A 22,285-nucleotide genomic window follows, 5' to 3' on the forward strand; every position below is an offset into this window, starting at 1 on the left:
CTGGATTCGGGTTGAGTTATAAGTCACCAGAAGAAGCGAACGAGCAAACGAAAAACGATGCTTCATTGCCAACGTTACGGCCGGGGACCGGCCTTCGTCAGGGCATACGTGCATATTACACAAACACACACTTCTTAAGGACATAGCATGGGGGCCCCCAATTGTGAATAATCACTCTTAGCAACATTGACCTACATGTTAACAGAAAGATATTCAGACATGCGCAGCATTTTGTTGATAGCGGAGCAGCAGTGTCCTATACAGAATATGATAGGGCAAGGTGACTTGAAAACATAGATACAAATAATATGATGGACACTTGTGATATCGCAACATTTGTGAATGAATAGAAACAATAAAAGAAGGCAATGCCATGTTAAGTTACGTTCGTTGTCAATGAAATATACATGAGCTTAATATCACCATTGATGTCACAATGTGGTAACAGAGTGTGCATGCGTTCTGGTCAACTAACTAATGTGTCACCAATGACACCGCAACGTAATCACGGCAGTGAACAAACGTGTATGTGGGCTACGGCGGTTGATTTATCTGTTTTGCCGGTAAAAACGTAAGCCTCCCTGTGTTCTCGTTTATTCCAGACGCTACGGCGTTAAATTTATGAATAAGAAAAGATTCACAAACTTCCCTTTCGTTGTGCGATTTAAAACCACATTCGAGTATTGTGGCAGTTATGTTGTCGAAAGAGTGGCCTGGGGTAGCAAGGTGTTTGGACAGGGGAAGGCTAGGCAGGCACAAGACATGTGACCTGTGATTATTGAAGCGCAACCGGAAAGCTGTCTCCGTTTGACCAATTGAAGGTCACACAATGAGCATTGAAGCAAGTAGATTGCATTGCTCGTGTCACAGTTGAAATTGCCTTTTATCCAGAGAGTGAAGTTTGAGGCAGAGCTCTTGTATATATGTATGTAAATATTGCCACGTTTCATTTCCCAAGTTTTTGTTATCGTCCCAAAACACCACACGATTCTCAGCGCAAACCGCGCCTGCAGTTTTCGAGAAGGTTCCGGACTGTAGTAGATCATTTCGATAAGATCACGCCCACTGTGCGAACGGTACAGATTGTTCTGGAACCTACGCCACCGCCAGCGATAACGCTAGAACATTCGACGGCAAGAGTATAAATGTCGACGCGCTTCGCCGCTTGTCAGTTGTTGATCGAAGGCCGACGCTCCGTTCGCCGCTATCAGTCCGAGACTGCTATCTGTGCAAGACTACTGCTCTAATTGGACTTTCCGTTTACCGGGCACAGGTTCGCCCAAATAAACAGTTGAATCCCAACACGAAGTCTCCTGTCTTCGGCCACGTCACGACCTCGTGACATCTGGTGGAGGTGCTGCTTCGTTCATGTACCGGACGCCCCCGTCAAGCCGTGAACCGAGCCCACGTCACGGAGAAGACACCGACGCCAACCAGGAGCAGCAAACAAGCCGCCGACAGCAAGGGCTACCACCGGAGTACGGGCTCCTACAAGACCAGGCGCGGAAGACCAAGGCCATGACCGCGACTGCAGCAACAATGACAACCGCAGCGTCCCAGCCCACGATGGTCATGCATCAACCCAGGGAACCACCAATTTTCCATGGGTCATCGTTCGAAGACCCGAAGTCCTGGCTAGAAACATACGACCGTGTGGCCGCCCTCAACCACTGGGACCATGACGAAAAGCTGCGTCGTGTGTTCTTCTATTTGGAAGACACCGCAAGGACCTGGCTCGAAAATCGGGAGTCCACGCTCCAAACGTGGGATGTTTTCTGCGGCGCATTCCTGCAAATGTTCGCGAGCGTCGCTCGCAAAGAGAGGGCCGCTGCTTTATTAGAGTCCCGGGTTCAGCTCCCAAATGAAAATGTCGCCATTTTCACAGAAGAAATGACCCGACTATTCCGTCACGCTGACCCAGACATGCCTGAGGAGAAAAAAGTTCGTTTCCTCATGCGAGGGGTCAAACAGGAGTTCTTCGCGGGACTGATGAGAAACCCACCAAAAACCGTCCAAGAATTTGTAGCCGAAGCGACCACTATAGAAAAGACCCTGGACATGCGCACCAGGCAGTATAATCGTCGCCTGACTGCAGACTGCGCTGCTGGTCAAGCCAGTAACTCCGGAGACCTGCGTGAAACGATCCGAGCGATTGTGCGGGAAGAGCTGCGCAAGCTGTTGCTTTCGGCGCAGCCTCAAGTGGATTCAATCGCCGACATTGTGCGAGAAGAAGTTCGGCAATCGCTTCAAATTCCCCACGCACCGCTACCAGAGCCGGAAGCTATGAGCTACGCCGCTGCACTGCGACACAACGCTCCTCCTTGTCCACGCCAAAACGCCGCCCCATCGCACTTCCGTCGACAGACGCCACCGCCGCCACCACCCCCACCGACGTCATACCGTTCGCCAGCGTTCCAGTGCAGTGCACCGAGGAAGACTGACGTCTGGCGCACCCCTGACCATCGCCCGGCTCTGCTACCACTGCGGCGGGGCCGGACACACATACCGCCGTTGCCAGTACCGACAGATGGGACTGCGTGGCTTCGCCGTCAATGCACCGCGTCCACAGCCAAGAGAACGACCTCGTGACATCGCCGACTACCTGACAGAAAATCGGTGGACACCACGAAGCCCTTCGCGTTCGCCGTCGCCAAGCCGCCGCACGTCACCGCACCACCGGCAGTACTCTGGCCCAACGGGGGGCCGGTCTCCTAGCCCGTATCCGGGAAACTAAGGGCAGCAACCGGTGGAGGTGCGGTTGCTGTGCGACGAACTACCGAAGATCCTCCGACGACGACGACGCCGCGACGGAGCTTTCCGAACACAACGCCAACCAAGCAAAGCCCTGACGGCGAAAGCTCACTTACCGAAGGTGGCCTGACGACGCAACATGAAAGCAGTGGAACAAGCTGACGCAGCCGTGACCCGACGCCACGCCCTAACTGTAATGCGAGACGGCGAACTAGCGACCTCGACGTTCTTATCGACGACGACAGTGTGACCGCTCTCGTCGATACTGGAGCCGACTATTCTGTCATCAGTGGGTCGTTCGCCGCGAAGTTAAAGAAAGTTAGAACAGCTTGGAAAGGCCCTGAAATCCGCACAGCCGGAGGTCATCTCGTAACGCCTGCAGGAATCTGCACAGCGAGAGTCACGATTAACGGCCGTATTTATCCTAAAGACTTCGTAGTCCTACAGCGTTGCTCGAGAGATGTCATCCTTGGCATGGACTTCTTATGCCTCCATGGTGCTGTCATCAACCTAAAAACAAAGTCGATAACGTTATCCACAGAAGAAGCACTACCGCTGCGCACGCCGTCAGGACACCATGCCTTGAATGTGCTGGAAGAACAAGTCACCATTCCGCCTCGCTCAAGCGTCATTATTTCAGTTGGCGCTCCTAAATCACCTGACTTGGAAGGCGTCGATGAAGGCAGTCATCATCTGTTGGTCACCCGAAATATTTGCGTCCCAAGAGGAATTGCAGAGCTGCGGGGAGGCAAAGCAACGGTCATGCTCACGAATTTCAGCAATGAGTACAAACATGTGAACAAAAGAACAACGGTCGCATACATCCAAGAAATTGTCGAAGCCACCAGTGCTTTCGCCCTCGCCGATTCTGCGGAACCGGCTCAGAGGAACTAAGCCCCTCCCATAGCTTTCGACGTCAATCCCAGACTTCCGAACAATAAGCAAGAACAGCTCAAGGCCCTGCTCCTGCAATACGAAGATTGCTTTTCGTCGTCATCGAAAATTCGGCAGACCCCAATCACGAAACATCGCATCATAACCGAAGAAAATGCCAGACCACTCCGTCAGAGTCCGTACAGGGTTTCAACGCGAGAACGTGAGGCCATGAAGAGACAAGTTGATGAAATGCTGCGGGATGACATTATCCAGCCGTCCAAGAGTCCATGGGCATCCCCCGTGGTGTTAGTGAAGAAAAAGGATGGGACCCTACGTTTCTGCGTCGATTATCGCCGCCTGAACAAAATCACAAGAAAGTACGTGTATCCTCTCCCACGAATAGACGACGCACTTGATCGGCTCCATAACGCCAAGTACTTTTCGTCAATGGACCTCAAGACTGGCTATTGGCAAATCGAAGTCGACGAAAGAGACCGAGAGAAAACGGCGCTTATAACACCGGACGGCCTCTTCGAGTTTAAGGTGATGCCCTTCGGCCTTTGCTCAGCGCCTGCAACTTTTCAACGCGTTATGGATACAGTACTGGCAGGATTGAAGTGGCAGACTTGCCTTGTGTACTTGGACGACATTGTCGTGTTTTCCTCGAATTTTGACGAGCATCTTCGGCGCCTTGAAGCTGTACTTCAAGTCATCAAGACTTCCGGACTCACACTGAAGCCAGAAAAGTGCAGATTTGCGTATGAGGAGCTCTTGTTTCTGGGGCACGTTATCAGCAAGTCTGGAGTTCGTCCCGATCCACGGAAAACAGCCGCCATCGCCGACTTCCCGCCGCCCACTGACAAGAAAGCCGTACGCCGATTTCTGGGCCTGTACGCCTATTATAGGCGGTTCGTGAAAAACTTCGCCTGCATCGCCGATCCTCTCACTAACCTTACCAAGGCCGACGTGGAGTTGAAGTGGGAAACGCCACAGGAACACGCTTTCCAGGAGCTTAAACATCGCCTCCAGACGCCTCCGTTACTTGCCCATTTTGACGAATTCGCCGAGACAGAAATACATACTGACGCAAGCAGCGTAGGTCTTGGCGCCGTTCTTGTGCAGAGGGCTGACGGGCTTGAAAGGGTTATTAGTTACGCCAGCCGATCGCTATCCAAAGCAGAAGCAAATTATTCCACAACAGAAAAGGAGTGTCTCGCCATAATCTGGGCTACGTCGAAATTTCGCCCCTACCTCTACGGCAGGCCCTTCAAAGTTGTGAGCGACCACCACGCCTTGTGTTGGCTAGCCACCTTGAAAGACCCTTCAGGTCGCCTCGCACGATGGAGCCTGAGATTTCAAGAATATGACATTACTGTCATTTACAAGTCCGGCAAAAAACACTCCGACGCCGACAGTCTCTCTCGTGCGCCTCTAGACCAACCGCTACCCGACGACCCGGATGACGACTACTTCTTGGGAACGATAACTACTGACGACTTCGCTGAACGACAGCGGGCCGACCCGGAACTTAAGGCCCTAATAGAATACCTCGAAGGCAGGACCGCCGAAGTCCCGAAGGTATTCAAGCGCGCACTTGCGTCGTTCTTTCTACGAAACGGTCTTCTACAAAAGAAAAACTTTTCACCGCTTCGAGCTAAGTACCTCCTTGTGGTGCCTTCAGCTCTGCGACCAAAACTCCTGCAGGCCCTGCACGACGATCCGACGGCAGGTGTTTCTCGCACGCTTGCGAGGATACAAGAAAGATACTACTGGCCACGTCTTACTACCGACGTCACTCGTTATGTGAGGACATGCCGGGACTGTCAGCGACGCAAGACACCGCCGACAAGGCCAGCGGGACTTCTGCAGCCAATTGATCCACCTTGCCAACCTTTCCAGCAGATTGGTATGGACCTACTGGGGCCGTTCCCGACGTCGGCTTTCGGAAACAAGTGGATCGTGGTAGCTACCGACTACCTCACCCGCTACGCCGAGACAAAAGCCCTGCCAAAAAGCAGTGCATCCGAGGTAGCTAAGTTCTTCGTCGAAAATATCGTCCTACGTCACGGCGCCCCGGAGGTCCTTATCACCGACAGAGGAACCGCATTCACTGCCGACTTAACTCAAGCGATCTTGGCATACAGCCAAACAAACCACCGCCGGACGACAGCGTACCACCCAAAGACCAACGGCCTCCCCGAGCGACTTAACAAGACGATCGCCGACATGCTGTCAATGTACGTCGATGTCGAACACAAGAAGACGTGGGACGCCATTCTTCCGTATGTGACCTTCGCATACAACACGGCGATGCAGGAGACGGCGCAGATATCTCCATACAAATTGGTCGACGGAAGGAGCCCGGCAACGACGCTCGATGCCATGTTACCCAACGTCACCGACGAAGAAAACCTCGATGTGAGCGAGTACCTTCAACGCGCCGAAGAAGCCCGACAACTTGCGCGTCTCCGTATCAAGAATCAACAGACGACCGACAGCCACCGTTACAACCTTCGACGACGCTTCGTGGATTACCAGCCCGGTGAACGTGTTTGGGTGTGGACGCCGTTACGCCGACGTGGACTAAGTGAAAAGCTTCTGCGACGGTACTTCGGACCGTACAGGGTGGTTCGACGTCTCAGCCCACTTGATTACGAGGTTGTCCCTGACGGCATCACGAACTCTCAAAGACGCCGATCGCGACCTGAAGTCGTGCATGTCGCGCGCCTCAAGCCGTTTCATGCGCGTTAACAAACTGAAACAGTGTTTTTTTTTTATATTATTGTTGTATCGTAATTTATTCATTGTACTTTCTTGCATTATTATTGTACCTTCATCTTTAGTTAAAGCATCGAGACGATGCCTTTTTTCAAAGGGGGGCAATGCCACGTTTCATTTCCCAAGTTTTTGTTATCGTCCCAAAACACCACACGATTCTCAGCGCAAACCGCGCCCGCAGTTTTCGAGAAGGTTCCGGACTGTAGTAGATCATTTCGATAAGATCACGCCCACTGTGCGAACGGTACAGATTGTTCTGGAACCTACGCCACCGCCAGCCATAACGCTAGAACATTCGACGGCAAGAGTATAAATGTCAACGCGCTTCGCCGCTTGTCAGTTGTTGATCGAAGGCCGACGCTCCGTTCGCCGCTATCAGTCCGAGACTGCTATCTGTGCAAGACTACTGCTGTAATTGGACTTTCCGTTTACCGGGCACAGGTTCGCCCAAATAAACAGTTGAATCCCAACACGAAGTCTCCTGTCTTTGGCCACGTCACGACCCCGTGACAATATATATATATATATATATATATATATATATATATATATATATATATATATATATATATATATATATATATATATATATATGATGAGATCTAACAGACAGTAATGCCAAGGAATGTACAGGGAAAGTTATTAGAACCAATGGAATGTAAATAAGAAGAAAGAAAAGTGGATGAAAAAATAACCAGCCGTGAGCAACGAACGCGTTATTCGAAGGTCGTAGGTTCGATTCGCCGACCGTTCTGGGGCCACTTCTTTTTCTCATATAAATAAATGATCTCCCCACAAATCTTACATCGAACGTCCGTCTTTTCGCAGACGACTGCGTCATTTATCGCTCTATAAGTAGCACCTGTGACACATCCGCACTGCAAGAAGACTTATTTCGCGTACAGGTTTGGTGCAATAACTGGCTGATGTCATTAAATGTCCAAAAGACTGTGCACGTTTCTTTCCACCGCCGCCACAATTTTGTGCAGCCTAAGTATACTATAAACAATATTGCTATTGATTCTGCCGACTCGGTTAAATACTTAGGTGTCCATATATCCCACGACTTAAACTGGTCTTGTCACATTAACCACATAACGAACTCAGCCAACCGTGCTCTTGGCTACCTGCGCAGTAATCTTGGCCTAACCCCTCCCTCATTAAAATTACTTGCATACGAAACTTTCGTGCGGCCCAAATTAGAATATGCAAACGCTATCTTCGATCCTTACCAAACTTATTTGATCAACACACTGGAATATGTCCAAAATCGCGCGGCTCGATTTGTTTTGTCTGATTACTCTCATTATTCAAGTGTTTCAGCGTTAAAAGCAGACCTTAACCTTCCTTCACTTCAATCTCGCCGCAAAATAGCTCGACTGTGTCTTTACCACAAATTCTTCCACTCGCAACAACTCAGAAATCAGTACATCCGACTAGCCCACCGTATTTCCCGTACTAGCCACGCCAACGCAGTCTATCCGGAACGTGCCCATACTAATACATTCCAACAATCATTTTTCATACGCACATCCCGAGACTGGAATGACCTACCTGCTGAAGTTGCTACCATCATGGACCAATCTCGTTTCAAGCACGCCATTGTAGTGCCCCCATAATTAATGTACCCATTCTGTTGCTGTCGCTTCTAGTATTATGCCGCACCCCTTATATAGAAGTGCCGCCATAACTTCTGTACATAGTCTGTTGCCGTTACCATGTTGTTACCCTTCTTTCAAGTGCCGTGTCATGCCCACCCCTCATGTAATGTCCCTATGGGACCTTTGAGGAATCAATAAATAAATAAGTGGGCATGGCGGCAACGCCATGATACGGACTTCAAACCCGATCATGTTTTTCGTACAGGTTCTGCTTGGATTGCTGTTTGTCCCAGCGTGGCTATCACCGATGAACAACGCCCCTTCATCGCCAGCTATGTTCTCGGTAACCGATCAAGAAAAGCCGATGCCCGTGGTCTTTCATCGGCTAAACATCGTTCCCGGAGGAGCACAGATGACGTCATCGGATCCACCAGGGGCGTTAACGGATGCATTCGTCAACGGGACTATAAAACGGCTCTTCACCGCGGCACCTGACAGTGGGCATGGCGGCAACGCCATGATACGGACTTCAAACCCGATCATGTTTTTCGTACAGGTTCTGCTTGGATTGCTGTTTGTCCCAGCGTGGCTATCACCGATGAACAACGCCCCTTCATCGCCAGCTATGTTCTCGGTAACCGATCAAGAAAAGCCGATGCCCGTGGTCTTTCATCGGCTAAACATCGTTCCCGGAGGAGCACAGATGACGTCATCGGATCCACCAGGGGCGTTAACGGATGCATTCGTCAACGGGACTATAAAACGGCTCTTCACCGCGGCACCTGACAGTGGGCATGGCGGCAACGCCATGATACGGACTTCAAACCCGATCATGTTTTTCGTACAGGTGAGCAAACGATACGGAAAGTGTCACCGTAGCAATAACGTTTGCTTATTCTTGCTGCCATGCCCATGGTCAATGTGCGAAATGCTTACTAACGTGACTGATTCTCTTCGCTACCTGTTGTTACTTAGTGGCGACGTAGAAACTAATCCAGGGCCTACAGAGGGCGATTGGTCAAAGCAACTAAAGGCAATCGCAGACGACATAAAGGAAATCAAGAAAGAAAAATCCGTCACAAATCAGAAACTAACTGCAATCGATAAGAAACTTGAAAAAATTAGTGGACTGGAAAAGCAGGTTTCTGATTGCGTAAAGCGAATAGTGGAACTAGAAAATAACATCAAAGGCATGAATAGGAAAATCGAAGAACTAGAGAACAGAAGTCGGAGGTCCAACCTGATTGTGTACGGAGTTGAGGAACAACAAAACGAGTCCTTTCAAGAGCTTCATAACCTCGTATCAAAGGAAATATTTGAAGATATACTAGACGTAAAGAGTGCAGGCATTGAACGTATCCACCGACTTGGTAGAACTAGAGAAGGCGATCCGAAAAACAGGCCAATAATTCTCAAGTTGCTCGATTATCGCGACAAAGTTAAAATACTCCAGTCCTGTTCCAAACTGAAAGGGAGCGGTTACTCAATAAGCGAGGATTACTCGTTTGGCGTGCGTGAAACTAGAAGAAAACTGTGGAAAATCACGAAAGAAAACCGCGATAGAGGGGAAAGGGTAAGGCTTATTTTTGACAAAGTTCAGATAAACGGTCGTCTTTTTACTTGGGACGAAGACAGTAAAAATATCGCACAAGTAAATAAAAAAAACGAAGAGCAACTACCAACGGCGCAGTCTTCTCGACGACAACGCCCATAACCCTTCTAAATGTAAACGCGCGAAGTCTTGTGAACAAGGCAGAACAATTTGAAGCTGTTTTATTGGCCCAAAAACCTGATATTGTTACTGTGAGTGAAACGTGGCTACATTCAAATATATATGACCATGAAATTGTGCCACCGTGCTACACAATTGTCCGCAAAGATAGGGACACTAGAGGCGGAGGAGTAGCAATTGTTTTACGGCAGGGAATCGCTTACACGGTCATGCCAGAGGTGAACAGTGTCGAAGCGGTTTGGTGTAAGCTTCTCCTGAAAGACGGCTACGTGTATGTTGGCGCCGTTTATAGGCCCCCGAACGCCGATGCGTCGTACCTAAACCCCCTTCTGGATTATATGAATTTACATATGCTCGGTGGCAGGATTATCATGGCAGGTGACTTCAACCTACCTGATGTAAATTGGTCCTCATTAAGTCCAGGTCCCCTGTCGAATAATATAGTCATCGACTTCTTATTTGCTTTTAACCTAACTCAGCTTGTTGTCGAAAATACACGAACACAAGGACAGTCGCACTCAGTGTTAGACCTTGTATTTGCAAGTGATCACTTTTCCACCGACAGTGCAAGTGTTGAAACAATTAATGGCATATCGGATCATAAAATAGTTTTGTGTACTTTGCCTTTAGCAACTCCAATACGGCAATCTGGCCCAGTGCAATATGTGCCCTCCTTCAATAAAGCTAATGATGCGGCGATAATGAGTTACCTGTCGCACGAGTATCCCGAGTTTTCTGAGCTATGTGCAGATAACACGAGCATAGATGAAGTGTGGGCACAGTTTAAGCATCATATCATGCATTGTATTTCTAACTTTATTCCCAAACGAAAACTGGTTACAAGAAAGCACAACCCATGGGTTACCCGCGACATAATTCACCTTAAGCGCAAAATCAAGCGTGTAAGGAAGGCAAAAAAAACGCTAGGAAGTGCTAGCTCACAAATAGCAACGCTGACATCGACCTTAAAAGGAAAGATACGAGACGCAAAACGGCATTTTTATGGACACACCCTACAAAAGTTTATTAAAAGCGCACCCGATAAATTCTGGCGCTACATAAGCGTAAAACGGTCGACATTATCGGTGTTTCCAGCTGAAGAGGGCAAGAAAAAGGCGAATAATTTCAATTCTTACTTTCACTCTGTTTTTAGCACTGATAACCTCCGAAAGATTACACCGGGTTCCCGTCACGATGACCAAGGCAGATCACTTCCGTCGTTAAATATGACAGTACCTGGCATTCTTTCACTGCTATTAGACCTTGATGAAAAGAAAAGTAGTGGCCCAGACGAAATACCAAACACCTTCCTTAAACGCTATGCTGAACCCATTAGCAAGTACCTCCATCTCATATTTACAAAGTCAATTAGCGATTGCCGTCTTCCGGCGGAGTGGAAAATCGCGAAAGTTGTGCCAGTGCACAAATCTGGTGATACTTCTATCCCAACGAACTACCGGCCAATTTCTTTAACTTGCACTAGTTGCAAAATTCTCGAGCACATTATCTTAAAGTTATTAACCAAGCATGTAGAAGAAAACAACCTCATCTCTCTTTCTCAGCATGGGTTCAGAAGTGGGCTATCTACTGTCACTCAACTTGCAGAGGCTATACATGACTTCGGGCTGGCAATAAATGAACAATCACAAATCGATGTAATTTTTTTAGATTTCTCTAAGGCCTTCGACCGCGTGTCCCACTCTAAACTCATCACTAAACTCATAGACAAACTAGGCAATGGTCCAATAGTTGAATGGATTAGTGATTACCTTTCAGACCGCTACCAGTTTGTGCACTATAATGGACAAAATTCTGACACTGTTAAAGTTCTTTCGGGCGTTCCGCAGGGATCCGTTCTCGCTCCGCTCTTGTTCCTGTTATTCATAGATGACATTGTTGAATCAGTAAACGTTAAAATTAGACTGTTTGCAGATGACTGCATGATTTACAGTGAAATCAAACACATTGACGATCAGGTTGCCCTTAACGATTCCCTAAACAACGTAGCCCAGTGGTGCCATGATTGGCAGATGGTTATTAATTCCGAAAAAACGGTCGTGATGAACATAAGCAGAAAGAAAAACAAACTATTATTTCCATACTCACTTAATGGTGTCACCCTTCGCACAGCAACTCAGTATAAATATTTAGGGCTTCTAATATCATCTGACCTCAAATGGACTGCGCATATACATCAGGTGACGAAAAAGGCAATAAACAAGTTGATTTTTCTAAAACGGACCCTACGCTACGCTACCACAGATACCAAGCGCTTATCTTACATTTCCTTTATAAGACCTATGCTAGAATATGCGAATATAGTGTGGTTTCCTTCAACAAATACTGACATAGCTTTGCTCGAGAGCGTACAGCGCAAGGCGGTAAGATTTATCTTTAACCGCTATAGGCGAACGGATTCCCCTTCCGAGCTTCTGCTCCGAGCAGAGCTACCTACGCTTCGCGATAGAGCAAAAATACATCGGTTGAAGTTCTTTTATCAACTGTTGCACGGCCACTTTAAAACTAATGCCTCCGTCTTCACTACTATAAAAGAAAAAGGGAAAGTGCGCCAAAAACACGACCTCATCTTCAAAGAATATTTCTGCAGTAACAATACCTTCAGGTTTTCATTTTTCCCTCGCGTAATAAGAGAATGGAATGCGCTTGATCCAGATACTGTAGCACAGCCAACACTTCAACAATTTTTAGAAAGCGTTGAAAAACTCATGTCTGTGCTCCCAAGTTCCAGGTGTTAACCTAATTGCGTTCGGGAGAAAGCATCCACACTCTAACATTTTATTTTATTTTCTTCATCATTTGGTTCAAGGCAACTATGCCTGTATGATGTATACATTACTTATTATCATGATCGCGCGTTTCTTATGTACTCTTCTTGTATTGCCACTATATTGCCTTGCTTGTATAATGTTTGTATCCTTTCCACTCCTGTAATAACCCTCAAGGAGGGTTGACAGTATTTTGTAAATAAAATAAATAAATAAATAAATAAAAAAATAAATAATAGGACGGGTTATATAGAGAACTGCATTTTTTAATATGCTTAAAATAACCCCTTTCACGTAGAGTTCGAGGCTCGGAGGTAAACACTTTCCTTCAGCTCGGTTTTCTGGCTTGGCCTCCTGGTATTATAAGCACTCGGAACTTCCATAAGCGATGCACAGTAAGTGCGAAAGCAAGCACTTAAAAAAACAAGCTAAGCCTTTCACAAAGCATTAGGATCCTCCACAAAACTGGCACAATAAAACAGAGTTGTCACCGTTATAAATGTTGTAACGTTACTTACACTCGGGTTTCTCATGAAACAATGGAGCGCATGTGTGTGTGTGTGTGTGTGTGTGTGTGTGTGTGTGTGTGTGTGTGTGTGTGTGTGTGTGTGTGTGTGTGTGTGTGTGTGTGTGTGTGTGTGTGTGTGTGTGTGTGTGTGTGTGCGCGCGCGCGTGCGTGCGTGTGTGGGGGGGGAGGGGGGGGCAGCAGGCCTTTAAAACAGTGAATGTCTCGACGCAATTTCGGCGTGCCTACAAGTTCACTCGTGCACCATGGCACGTAGCAGGTGTGCATACAATGATAAAAGTTAAGAAAAGTATTAAACGCGCTAAAAACGAGCAATTACACGCTTCCACAAGCTATGACGCGTGCCTCCCAAAAGCAGATGCTCCTGAGATCTTCAGTACCATGTGACTACAGCGCCGCCGCTACTGTCACCTGCTGGAAAATCAGCCGAAAAGCGGCGCGGCCGTCTAGTTCATTCTACTGCCCATTTTTAGTACACTGTACCAAAACGTGTCCTTTTGGTTGGTGTACCTTTCTAATAAACAACAGTTTGATTGATTGATATGTGGGGTTTAACGTCCCAAAACCACTATATGATTATGAGAGACGCCGTAGTGGAGGGCTCCGGAAATTTAGACCACCTGGGGTTCTTTAACGTGCACCCAAATCTGAGCACACGGGCCGACAACATTTCCGCCTCCATCGGAAATGCAGCCGCCGCAGCCGGGATTCGAACCCGCGCCCTGCGGGTCAGCAGCCGAGTACCTTAGCCACTAGACCACCGCGGCGGGGCAATAAACAACAGTTATGCACTGCCTTTTTTTTTCCATGTCTATTATAGCTGTTCACTGTGGGTGCAGCCGAAGAAGCGACATTGTAAGCTTTGATCAATGGTAACGCATATATTTGTGATGGTCACACACACTGTTGTCAGTATCCATGATCTAGCCAGGTTTTTCTGAAATTCCCTGACTTTTCCCCAACTTTTTTCAGAAGGGTCTAAATTCCAATTTTTACAGGTTTCCCAGGTTTTTCAGGTTGGTAGACACCCTGTTTTTTTTATACAGGGAGCCAGTCAAGAGTCTGTACTTAAGACTGACACATCATTGCCCAGTTTTCTGGCTTTTGTATTGTGATCATTATTTTTTTTTTTTTTTTTGCATTTTAGAACCATAACTTCAGCAATTCCATAGGTAATGAATATTTTTTATCTTTCAACGAAGCTCTCATGCAATTTTAGACCAATTGCTATATTGCGCTCATAAAAGCTAGAAATAAGATCCCTCCAGTTATATCAATCGTTTAACTCTTTCATTACCACACTCATTCAAATCGTTCACCGGTGACCGACGATTTTGAATTGTCAAGTTTGGCATGTTAAATTTGTCTCTCGAACACCCAGCACTTTCTAGAAGTTACTCCACCCACTCAACTTTACGAATCAATTTAAATTTGCCCGTTTTGGCAACGCAGTTATTTTTGACAGAACTTTGCGCGAACCAATGTGCGTGTATTGTTGGAAGAGTGCACTGGGCTGGTGAACTTGACAGAACTGCGTGCCCCTCGTGATTATGCTACAGTAACATCGAAGTTCTGTAATGAAAAGAATCTTTGAAGGTCGAATATCAAACTAAAGTGTCAGCTTTGCAATTTGACTATGTTGAGCAGTAATGATTGCCAGAAAGTTATACAAGCTATTCAATAGAGAGCTGTTCCTAGGAGTTGGGGAAAATTTCTTCTAGAAAAAAGCACTTACAAATGTCTGCCACGTGTTTAAAGTGTCGAAGTGGCCGTCTATGACAATTTCAAGCAACTCTGGTTTTGCTTACATTGTTATATCAGACACCGGGTCGCATCTAGTATCACTAGCCAGTCCTATGACGTGGATGTCATGCACGCATGGGTGCCCACCAGCGCTGCTAAACATACTCACTGCTCGAAACTGCCTTGCAACCCCATCTGTATTGAGTGAGGACGACCTTAGAGTTCGAGGATGACAGCACTTCAGCTTCAAGTTATCTGGCGACAATGTTTTGTGCCAGCCTGAGACATCCGCAGGCGTTCATGGGTTTGTTTTGTCTACATCCTCAAGTTGTCTACTCCGCTGCAAGTGTGTATAGCTTCTGACCTTTGTGTACATTCTTAGAGCCTGCATGGTTACGTGCATGGTCCACACTTCGCTGGAGCGCGGTGTGCTGGCGCTGGCTGCAGAGCTTCTCCTAACACAGAATTTCTTTTTAATTCAAAATTTGCTTTGTTTTGAATGTTTTTGCAGATGTAGTGTTTTTTATTACACTGTTTACCAGCTGGCAACCAGAAATTCCACACTTTTCACATTTTTATTCATTCTAAAGTACTTTTGTTGCTCATATATTTTTGGAAAGAGCATTTCATTGTGCAAAGCTTGGTATGCTGCAATGCGTGCTGGAATACTTTTCAGACTGGCAAAAACGATCTTCCCGAGACATATGAAAAAGAACCATTTTCACGTGGTAACAAAAAAAAGTTAACTAGAGCAGATATATATGTAGGGTTCAACATCCCACAACCACTATATGATTATGAGAGATGCCGTAGTAAAAGGCTTTGGAAATTTCGACCACCTGGGGTTCTTTAACGTGCACCCAAATCTGAGCACACAGGCCTACAACATTTCCACCTCCATCGGAAATGCAGCCGCCGCAGCTGGGATTCGATCCCACGATTTGCGGGTCAGCAGCCGAGTACCTTAGCCACTAGACCACCACAACGGAGCGAGTTAACTAGAGCAAAAAGTCAACATTGATGGTTACATGCTTGCATCATTAGCCTAAATTTTTCGCCTTTGAAACAGCGAAAATTACATCAGTGTCTGTTCCTTAGAACTATGCCCAATTGACTGTTTAGCACATATGAGTCATTTCGTATATTTCACAATGGCGCCTGCGTGTTCAAATTACTGATTTGCACAGGTCAAGAAACCAACTTTAGCTCATGAGTGAACATGAAGAATGCTAACTTTCCAATATTCTTCAGACATAGAGCATGTTGGAAAAATCTAGCAAAATGAGCCCCACACCTCAGATGCCATTTGTCCCGATATACACTGGTACAGTAGTGATATAGATATTGCATAGAAGTATTGAAATAATCGAGCCAGCTAGAAAAATACATTCAACAGCTGTAGAAATACCCCATTTGGCTGGCATGTCAATATCAACAACCACTGTGCACACTTTCAAATTTAGATTACTTTGCTCCAAACAACTTCTGGATACACAAACTTAAAAGGAAGTGAATACTGGATAGTATATTACTTGATGCTGCATTAAAAAACATGCAAATTATTTGGAGAAGTCATTACAATTATGGCACTTGTTAATAAGCATCAAATCTTGTAAGAGGTTAACTTACCAGAGACCATCATAGCTGCTGGAGACTATCAACGAGCCATCACGGTTGAAGTGCACCTGCAACACAGGCTTTCTAGTTCTGAATGTAGTTCTCAATAATTATGCAATGTTCTGAATAATTATGCATGGAGACTCACAGCAGACACAGGATCCGAGTGGGCAGGCAGGGTCTTGAGACACTTGCCAGTTTTGACGTCCCAGATGCGCACACTTTCATCAAACTGCAATGGATATGAAAACCTTTTGCATCAGACTGCTCAATAAAGCAGTCAACAACCTATGTGCGATGGCAAATACACCACTCTTCCAAATAGTGCATGCAGCTGCGCACGACACTGAGCACGGCAAGTTCGTGGCATGCTTTACAATCAAGCCTCGATATAACGAATCCGGATATAACGAAATATTGGCTATAACAAAGTAAATTAAAGATAGTCTCACAATAGATTCAATGTTAACAATAAACCTTTATAACTAAATTTCGGATATAACAAACTTATTTTCATGTAAAATGCAAGTTTGTTATAATGAGGTTCGAGTGTACTCAATTACAACAAGATCTTGCCATATACACACAATGTTGTGCACTGAGGAGCGAATACTTGCCAACTCTTTCTGTACCAATGCTATTCAGATTGATCTTTCGGATAATTTTATCAGACTTGGCTAGTCGCAGAGTTTCATTTCATACCATGCCTCACCAGGCAAACTGTTGAACCCTTGTGTACTAAAGCCCAACCATACTTTGTAACACAAGCATAGATACATCACATTTGATACCTATGGGTTATCTTATCACATAACTTACAGTGGTCGCAGCATATTGACCACATTACTTCCAAAGCACTGAAAAAGTTGGGTTACCTGCGTTGTACGTTATGTAAATCTCCGAAATGCACTAAATTACTGTTGTGCACTTATACGCCTTATATTAGAGTTTGCTTCATCTGTCTGGAACCTGTATAGAACATGCGATGTCAACAAAATTGAATCTGTACAAAGAAAGGCAGTTCACTTTATTTGCCATCACTATGATCGTGACTTCTCACCTTTATCAGCAATGAATTTCTTGAATCTCCCTTTCCTATCTGCTGGACGGGATACCGATTCCTCAAAGCTGTTGCACTCATCTATTCCCCCATCTTGCCGACTGTCTTCGGTAGATTACATCTGGCATGCTAATAAATACTCTTTCAACTAGACATTACCACAGCCTCAGCTTAAAGCCTTTCTTTACGCACACAAGCATTTTCAAGAAGTTACTTCCCTAGAGTTATTGAAAGGTGGAATGAATTACGTGGTAGTATTCGTGAATCGTCGTTGTTGGATTTTGTAGACATAGTGCTATAATAAATTGTTCTGCTTAGTTTTTGCTGCGTTGTCAACCTTGTTAATAGTTTATTTGTTTATGAAAATGTATTCCCCAACTCTAGCAATAGCCTTCCATAGGGCTGCAGTATTTGAAAATAAATAAATGAAATGAATAACATGCAATACTTAAAAAACAAATGTAAAATAAAGCAGGGGGTATTTAACAGATCTGAATGCTTATTAGACTGCACAAGACAGACTCCTAGCAGTGAATATGCCTCCTGCTAACTTAATATCATTTCTAGGCAATAATATTATGTACACCTTCAATACAGCACCTTTTTAATTGTTTTATCACTTTGAAGGAAAAGCCTCTTCATCCTGCCAATCACTTAGATAAAAAAAATGATTGCACCGAATCACCTTTTCTGTTAGAAACAATATGCACTAGGGCTCGAAAAAGATGAACTCAGACGGACACTTTTTCGTGCACTGTCCCCACAGGACGCAGGAGCTATGCTTCCCCACTAATCGAATGGTGAAAGTATTCGTCTGTGCTCGATGCAAACTGAGAGATGTGCAGACCACATAAAATGAAGCACACTTGATGAAGCAATGTCGCAGAATCCCTACGAGGGATAATGGGATAAATCACTCCCACTTGTTCTTCAGTGAAAGCTTTCCCCTCTACAGCATGTCGCCATCAGTGCTTACAATTTTATGCTGTCATAGGTAGGTAACATTTAGAAACCCAAGAAAAAATATTTTTCACACATTTAAGACATGCGATATAAGGTGATTTCTTCGGTTTAAATTAGTTTTGTTCTGTAAAATTTTTTTAAGAACTAGTCTCATTACGTGCAAAGTATCTGAAGTTCTAGATATATGGTATGCTTCTCCTTTTCTGAATTTCCAGTGAGGTAGTTCTAGCATGAAACTCTGTGTTTCGTTTTATAATTATACCAGTACATCAAACAATATTTGTGTCAAAGCACACTTGAACTGAAAATGAACCAGTTCCTTGCTATAAGTCTAGCCTAACTAAATAACAGGTATGCATAAATGTTGTTTTCAAGTTTGATGGGCATTATAACATCCCAAGAGAGTGCTTCATGATTGAGAAGGCCCTGAAATTCCTTTTTGCCCTTCTTTATCATTGCGGTACCGGTGACAATAAGACGAAAAGCTGCATCTAAGACAATGTTCCCGATTTCGAAGACCAAAAGAATGACAAGACTGATGCTTGGGGTCGCAACCTTTTAAGGCGATGGGCATATTTGCATAAAGGCGACACAGCAAAGAGGGGGCAAAAGGGGGATGTAAAAAAATAGAATATAAGTATAGTAAAAATGTTTCTTTTCAACACACATACCACAAAGTTGCAACTTCAATTTATAAACATGAGTTACAAGTGAAAACCCCCCTTTGAGGTTGAAATTGCCATGACTGCCTTCAGAGAAGAAGTGACTAGGGAAAGATTACGATGTTCTGCCAGGCGCCATATACTTATACTTGGGGAGGGGGGGGCAGGTTGCCAACCTTTGCAGTGGACAGTCAGGAAGAGAAAGCAAACTGGAATATACAAGATCTGAGAGCTGACACTTAAGACCAAGATGGAGTTGGTGAATGGATTCATAGGATTCAATGCACTCTGCGACACTGTGTTGATGTGGCTTGCCTCGATTCATAGTCACGTTTTTATATAAGGTCGAAAATTCTGGCATAACTGAGGTGCTCATCGTGATCTACAGTGATAGAAGAGACAGCAAAGAGCTAAAATGGTTGGTGTAAACGACGTTGGTGTATAAACGGTCAGATTATGGTTGGTATACAAGAGGTCAGGCAGAGCCACTGGCACAGCACAAGAAGCGCTGGCACGCCTTTTGTAACATGGCTAAAGATGAGCTTTTTTTTTTTTTGTACCCTAATAGCTGTATATTTGTGAAAATTGCTTCATACTATATCTCAACACCTTGTTTAGATATTCTGCTGGCATACTTTCTGTTATGTGTAAAATACAGATGAACCCACAAGGGGTTCCCGTTAACATGTGAATTCTGAGGCTGGTAACGCTGCTCGCCCAGCACCGCAAAAGGGAAGAGGTCTGCTGCCCTACACATGCCCGCTTCAAACCTTTTGATTCTGGTGGCATTCACAGCCGATGCAGCAGCAACATTGAACGGTGCCACCCTTGTCCATTGAGAACTTCTCCTCCCAAGGTCCCCAATGCATGTGCACACACCCCATAGAAGCGGGAGACCTGTAGCATGATCAGCCATCATCTGCTCCAGGATTACCACTAGTAACCCATTTCTAGTGCAGCATGTAATGCTGCACTAGAAGGAGGCTTGATGGACACGTGATTCGTGACGACCTCCCTCCAATGATGAGCACTCATGATGGTGTCCCCTGAGCAGTCTTTCTTGTGTTATGAACGACTGATACCGATATTATCACTACTGCTCTCCCTTTCAGGATCATAGTGAACTTCAGCATCTAAAGAATTACTGCCTGAAGCACTTTTCAATGACAAAAGGCTTTTTTGCTATGAGGATGTGCAATCAACAGACATGTTGCCTTGACTAAGCGCCACTTCTTAAACAGAAGTCGTTAAAAAAGATTAGAAATGGTGGTTGAAAAAAAAAATTACCAAGTAAGTGGTGCCATCTATGAATTGTCACATGAACTAGCTTTGATGACTGATTGATATTGTCACGGGGTCGTGACAAGCCGAAGACAGGAGACTTTATGTTTGGATTTAACTGTTTATTTGTGCGAACCTGTGCCCAGTAAACAGAAAGTTCGATTACAGTAGCAGTCTCGCACAGATAGCAGTGAACGGAGCGTCGGCCGTCGATCAACTACTGACAAGCGGCGAAGCGCGTCGGCATTTATACTCTTGCCGTTGAATGTTCTAGCGTTATCGCATGCGGTGGCGTAGGTTCCAGAATAAATTGTACAGTTCGCAGAGTAGGCGTTATCTTATCGAAATGATCTACTACAGTCCGGAAAATTCTCGAAAATTGCAGGCGCGGTTTACGCTGAGTATTGTGTAGTGTTTTGGGACGATAACAAAACTTGGGAAATGGAACGTGGCATTGCCCCCCTCTGAAAAAGGCATCGTCCCGATGCTTTAACTAAAGATGAAGGTACAACAATAATGCAAGAAAGTACAATGAATAAATTACGATACAATAATAATACAAAAAAACACTGTTTCAGTTTGTCAACGCGCATGAAACGGCTTGAGGCGCGCGACATGGACGACTTCAACTAGCGATCGGCTTCGTTGAGAGTTCGTGATGCTGTCGGGGACAACCTCGTAATCAAGTGGGCCGAGACGTCGAACCACCCTGTACGGTCCGAAGTACCATCGCAGAAGCTTTTCACTTAGTCCACGTCGGCGTATCGGCGTCCACACCCAGACACGTTCACCGGGCTGGTATTCCACGAAGCGTCGTCGAAGATTGTAACAGCGGCTGTCGGTCGTCTGTTGATTTTTGATACGGAGACGCGCGAGTTGTCGGGCTTCTTCGGCGCGTTGAAGGTACTCACTCACATCGAGGTTTTCTTCGTCGGTGACGTTGGGTAACATGGCATCGAGCATCGTTGCCAGGCTCCTTCCGTAGACCAATTTGTATGGATATATCTGCGTCGTCTCCTGCACCGCCGTGTTGTATGCGAAGGTCACGTACGGAAGAATGGTGTCCCACGTCTTGTGTTCTACATCGACGTACATTGCCAGCATGTCGGCGATTGTCTTGTTAAGCCGCTCGGTGAGGCCGTTGGTCTGTGGGGTGTAGGCTGTCGTTCGGCGGTGGTTTGTCTGGCTGTATGCCAAGATCGCTTCAGTTAAGTCGGCAGTAAATGCATTTCCTCTGTCGGTGATAAGAAGCTCCGGGACGCCGTGACGTAGGACGATATTTTCGACGAAGAACTTAGCTACCTCAGATGCACTGCCTTGTGGCAGGGCTTTTGTCTCGGTGTTGCGGGTGAGGTAGTCGGTAGCTACCACGATCCATTTGTTTCCGAAAGCTGACGCTGGGAACAACCCCAGTAGGTTCATACCAATCTGCTGGAAAGGTCGGCGAGGTGGTTCAATTGGCTTCAAAAGTCCCGCTGGTCTTGTCGGTGGTGTCTTACGTCGCTGACAGTCCCGGCATGTCCTCACATAACGAGTGACGTCGGTGGTAAGACGTGGCCAATAGTACCTTTCTTTTATCCTCACGAGCATGCGAGAAACACCGAGGTGCCCTGCTGTCGGATCGTCGTGCAGGGCCTGCAGGAGTTCTGGTCGCAAAGCTGAAGGCGAAGCCACCACAAGGAGGTACTTAGCTCGAAGTGGTGAAAAGTTTTTCTTTTGTAGAAGACCGTTTCGCAGGAAGAATGGCACAAGTGCGCGCTTGAATACCTTCGGGACTTTGGCGGTCCTGCCTTCGAGGTATTCTATTAGGGCCTTAAGTTCCGGGTCGGCCCGTTGTCGTTCAGCGAAGTCGTCGGTAGTTATCGATCCCAAGAAATAGTCGGCATCCGGGTCGTCGGGTGGTGGTTGG

General features: G+C 46.0%; 1 protein-coding gene across 3 annotated transcripts in view; it reads right to left on the minus strand.

Annotated features, from left to right (window-relative positions):
* wds (WD repeat-containing protein wds) overlaps window positions 1–22,285 on the minus strand; it is a 180,005-nt gene that overhangs the window by 77,658 nt on the left and 80,062 nt on the right. For all 3 annotated transcript variants that reach the window (XM_075881426.1, XM_075881425.1, XM_037413056.2), the window contains 2 exons: window positions 16,559–16,642; window positions 16,423–16,478 (listed from right to left, as the gene is read on the minus strand). In XM_075881426.1, coding sequence (XP_075737541.1) covers window positions 16,423–16,478; window positions 16,559–16,642 — 140 coding nt within the window. The remainder of the gene's footprint in view (window positions 1–16,422; window positions 16,479–16,558; window positions 16,643–22,285) is intronic.

The sequence above is a fragment of the Rhipicephalus microplus genome, chromosome X (assembly GCF_043290135.1).
Source record: "Rhipicephalus microplus isolate Deutch F79 chromosome X, USDA_Rmic, whole genome shotgun sequence".
NCBI lineage: Eukaryota > Metazoa > Arthropoda > Arachnida > Ixodida > Ixodidae > Rhipicephalus > Rhipicephalus microplus.